The sequence below is a fragment of the Lactuca virosa genome, chromosome 3, assembly GCF_052849685.1.
Source record: "Lactuca virosa cultivar CGN04683 chromosome 3, Lactuca_virosa_CGN04683_v6, whole genome shotgun sequence".
NCBI classification, from domain to species: Eukaryota; Viridiplantae; Streptophyta; class Magnoliopsida; order Asterales; family Asteraceae; genus Lactuca; species Lactuca virosa.
Window position 1 is genome coordinate 49,329,819 of NC_136428.1, and position 4,394 is coordinate 49,334,212.

Consider the following 4,394-nt stretch of genomic DNA (forward strand, 5'->3'; position numbering starts at 1 on the left):
ATTTTATGGGTTCCACACCTTCAAATTGATGTCGTCATGTCGATAAGTTCAAATATTAAAAATATATATATATAACCGTCTGGGTTCCGGGTCAACGGTTCATTTTGATAGACCCGCCCGGTTCAATCCGAATCATAAATGGGCAAAACTGTGTTCATATAATCATATTTGACCCAATCTTTTCACCGCATTACAGTCCAATCAGTTTAACGAGCCGGGTTGAACCGGATTTTAAAACAAAAGACAATTAAGACACATAATAAAATTGATACCTCAAAATCTTCTCTACGAGTACCTTTCTCAATTCTCAAAAAAGATTTTCGTCCCAAGTCCCAACCAATAGATTTTCAACAATTTCTCTTTATATTCTTTTTAACCTTTCATAAATTACAACATTTTTTCCAAAATAAAAACGTATTCTGAGTTTTTTTCCCCGGAATTGCGAGTTTGCCGTATCTAATTTCCATCTTTAGTAAAATATTTTCCAATAAAATTTATAGATATATTAATACACCTTTTTATATACGGCATTTCCACACCGTCAAAATGTTGCATTACAACGATTTCTTGATTTGGGATTTAGAAGGGGTGAGATTTATGTCAATTTCAAGATGAAACTAGATGCGAATAAAAGAATGATATAAATTAAAGATTTATGTCATTAACCATATAAATCATAAGATAATTATTAATGTTATAATAAAAATAATATAGGTAATAATATTAAGTATTAACATAAAAATAGGGGATATCTACAAAAATTGACCATATGAAATATCGGAATATAGGAAAATAACTAAAAAAACTGTTTTATCAAAATGATTATCATCTCTAAAACATTAGCATTCAGATTAATTTTATGTCAAATTAAAAGTTTGTTTTCGGGATTAAAATTTCAGATCTTGGACAGAAGGAATAAAAAAAAACAATTATGAAATTTCTAATACACGTCCAAAATTAGATAAACAAATCCGAATTTTGGAGAAAATAAGTTGTTTTTTTATTGAAATATAGCAAAAATAATAATTATAAAATATAGCAAATGTAAAATGGATACCATACAAAAAGATAAAATATGACATTTGACTGAAAAATTGATAATATTAAATATTTTGAAATAAAATATTTGAAGATTATTTGGTATATATAAAAAATCATATTATATATTTTTATTGATGTTAAAAATGGCCATTTTAGAAATAATGGTTATTTTACTAAAGGTCAAAAGTTTTGGTTATTTTTTAATATATTTTAAAATCATGTGGTTATATTTAGGAATATCCTTAAAAACTACTTGAAACCCTGATAAAACAAAATTATAAAATTAGTAGCAATTATTAAAGTTTCTCAGTTTCTTTACTTTCGCTTTTTCATGTCTCTGACACGGTCTCCGTCTTCTCCCAGACACTTCACCGTTTACAATTTTTACTTTTCTCTGAATACTCTCTCTGAATTCCACGTACCACCATGTATTTCTGTGTCAATGCAGCTCTCATTTCAGTCGGTTAACCAACACACTGTCACTGTCAGATGAAAATGGCAAAGCTTCACCAAAACGAGTTTGTTCTCGACCACACACCAGCCGGCGATGGCAGTTTCAACCTCTGGTCCTCATGCCGACGCAAAATTATTGATGCCATGAGGTGCAGCGGCGGAATATCTCGCAACCAGAAGTCGATCAAGTCTCCGGCGGTGGCGGACATTCCCAAGCTGGAAGAGGCAAAAACTTCCATATCGGAATGTAGATCGGATAGTACTATTAAGAACAACGGTAACCATAAAGGATCAGAGAAGCTTTCGACATTGATGAGGACGTCGGAATCGTCGCCGGAGGAGGAACAGAGAGTGAAGTTGAAAGAGGTGGTTAGACGGTTGCAGAGCGGAGGAGACGGCGACGCCTTGGGAGGAGCGAGGGAAGTGAGGGAGCTAACTAAGGACGATTCACAATCCAGAACGAATTTAGCATTGCTTGGAGCAATTCCGCCGCTCGTTGCAATGCTCGATTCCGACGATCTCCATTCCCAAATCTCTGCTCTCTACGCTCTTCTCAATCTCGGAATCGGCAATGACCTGTAAACACCACCCTCTCTCTCTCTCTCTCTCTCTAACAATTTCACATTGATAATGATGCAACTGTGATCTAGATCTCGTATCTAATCATTTTAGTGACATAATTCACATGAGAATTCGAATTTCTTCATCTGCTCGATGTTAATTTCAGGAACAAATCCGCCATTGTTGAAGCAGGAGCAGTACACAAGATGCTAGATCTAATCGCATCTCCAATCCAGGATTCGCCCAACCCTGATTTATCAGCAGCAATTGTTGCAAATTTTCTGGGATTAACTGCCCTTGATTCAAACAAATCAATAATCGGAGCTTCAGGAGCCATTTCCTTTTTGATCAAAACCCTCAAAACCTCAACCAAAAGCAACAGCAATTCACAAGTGATTCAAGATTGTTTAAGGGCACTCTACAATCTATCCATCTTGCCATCAAACGTTTCACCCATGATCGAGTCCGAAGAATTCGTATCATTTCTGTTGTCCATGATTCGAGATACAGAAATAAGCGACAGAATCCTCTCGATTCTGACCAATATCATATCTACCCCTGAGGGCCGAAGAGCTGTTAGCACCACCCATGATGCGTTTTCGATCTTGGTTGATGTTTTGAATTGGATGGATTTGCCTAATTGCCAAGAAAAAGCAACTTATATTTTGATGGTGATGGCTCACAAGTCGCATTCAGATCGACAAGCCATGGTTGAAGCAGGGATCATGTCATCGCTTCTCGAATTGACTCTTTTAGGTAGCACTTTAGCACAAAAACGATCCTCAAGGATTCTAGAAATCCTGAGGATCAATAAAGGAAAACAAGTTTCAGAAAACTTTAAAGGACGTCAAGGGGTAGCTATATCAGCTCCCCTTTGTGGGTCCACTGATACAGAATCAGGAGACTCATCAAACAGTTTTCCAAACAACAACGCTGTAAAGCAGTTGGTGGAACAAAGCTTGCAGAACAATATGAGGAGGATAGTGAAGCGGGCGAATTTGACGCAAGATTTCATCGCATCAGAGCATTTGAAGTCGTCGTGTGTTTCGTCATTTTCTTCTTCAAAGAGTTTGCCATTTTGAGATAATAAGTTTGAATCAGTTTCATTGTGTCATTGTATGATTAAAGCTATGTTAGGGTATGTTGTTATTTTTTTGGGACTAGTAGAATGACCAATGTTTTATAACGTTGCATGTGCATAACTTCTAGGCTCGACAAAACCAAATAAAATGCTTCACGTGCACAATATGAATTAAGTTCACGTGTACATTTTCTTACAAAATGATTTAATTACTTTTCCTAAAAACCAAATAATAAATTTAGTTACTGAGTAAGAACAATACATAAATATTGGATATATTACTATAACTACAAACTTTTTGATTTTGCCGACAAAGAATGAATAGTGACAATAATCATAGACAGGCAAATTAATAATCCGTGATTATGTCGAGAGAATCTCTTTTTATAATATGGGTTTTGATTTGGATTTTAATTACCGTAATATTTTTTTACTTTTATATCTTGGAATTTTCAACTGAGAATGTGGATCTTGATTCTTTGAGTTTAGACCCCCACGCACGCTTGCAATACTTAAATGTTCGAACGAGGTTTTAGACTTTTAGTAGCTTTTAAGGTAATTAACTTTTAAGAAAAAAATACTTAAGAGTAAAGAAAATTTTCATTAGGAAGTTCAATTTAAACTTTTATTCTAAACAAAAAACATTATAACCAATCGTTACTTCGACTTGTTTTTGACAATTTTTAGTTTTAAGTTTTTATGTTATACGCTATTTTATACCTTTTAAAAATTTATAACTACTTTTGTGGTTTACACAAATAAATTCCTTATTAATATCAAATATTCTTTAGATATTTGAACTTGTAATTTCCACTATTAATCCAATTCCATAACGTCTCCAATTAAGAAGTAATATAAAAATGACAAAATTGTAAAAATGGTCTATGGTATTTATTTTTTCTTAGGTTTAGTTCAAACATCGATTGTTTTGGATCGGTGGTCCCTTTAAACTAATTTACTTGTAGTTTTGGTCACTGTCCAAACTAAAAATACTATTATACCTTTAATGAATTTAATTTTTATTTTTCTTTCACTTTTTTAAATTATTATTATTATTATTAAATATAAAACTAGGCTCCTCTCTCTCTCTCTCTCTCTCTCTCTCTCTCTCTCTCTCTCTCTCTCTCTCTCTCTCTCTCTCTCCAAACCTAACTACTCACCTCTCCCTCATACCATATTTTTCCCCCGGTGCCATTTCCCCTTCTAAAGATATCTCCATTCATCAATAGATTCATCATGTAAGTCGGAGTCATCGTGA

General features: G+C 34.0%; 1 protein-coding gene across 1 annotated transcript; it reads left to right on the forward strand.

The window, feature by feature from the left end:
* The first annotated feature begins 1,336 nt into the window (after positions 1-1,336).
* Positions 1,337-3,218, forward strand: LOC145165637 (U-box domain-containing protein 45-like). Its single transcript, XM_079084415.1, has 2 exons — positions 1,337-2,072; positions 2,222-3,218. Exons 1-2 carry the CDS (start codon positions 1,531-1,533, stop codon positions 3,135-3,137), a joined length of 1,458 nt encoding a protein of 485 aa, XP_078940541.1. The 5' UTR covers positions 1,337-1,530; the 3' UTR covers positions 3,138-3,218.
* Positions 3,219-4,394: the final 1,176 nt, after the last annotated feature.

Bases quoted from the DNA above. Each gene is read 5' to 3' on its own strand.
- LOC145165637 (XM_079084415.1), top strand. From the start codon at position 1,531: ATGAAAATGGCAAAGCTTCACCAAAACGAGTTTGTTCTCGACCACACA. The intron at 2,073-2,221 runs GTAAACACCACC...TGTTAATTTCAG, and splicing joins CTCGGAATCGGCAATGACCT to GAACAAATCCGCCATTGTTG.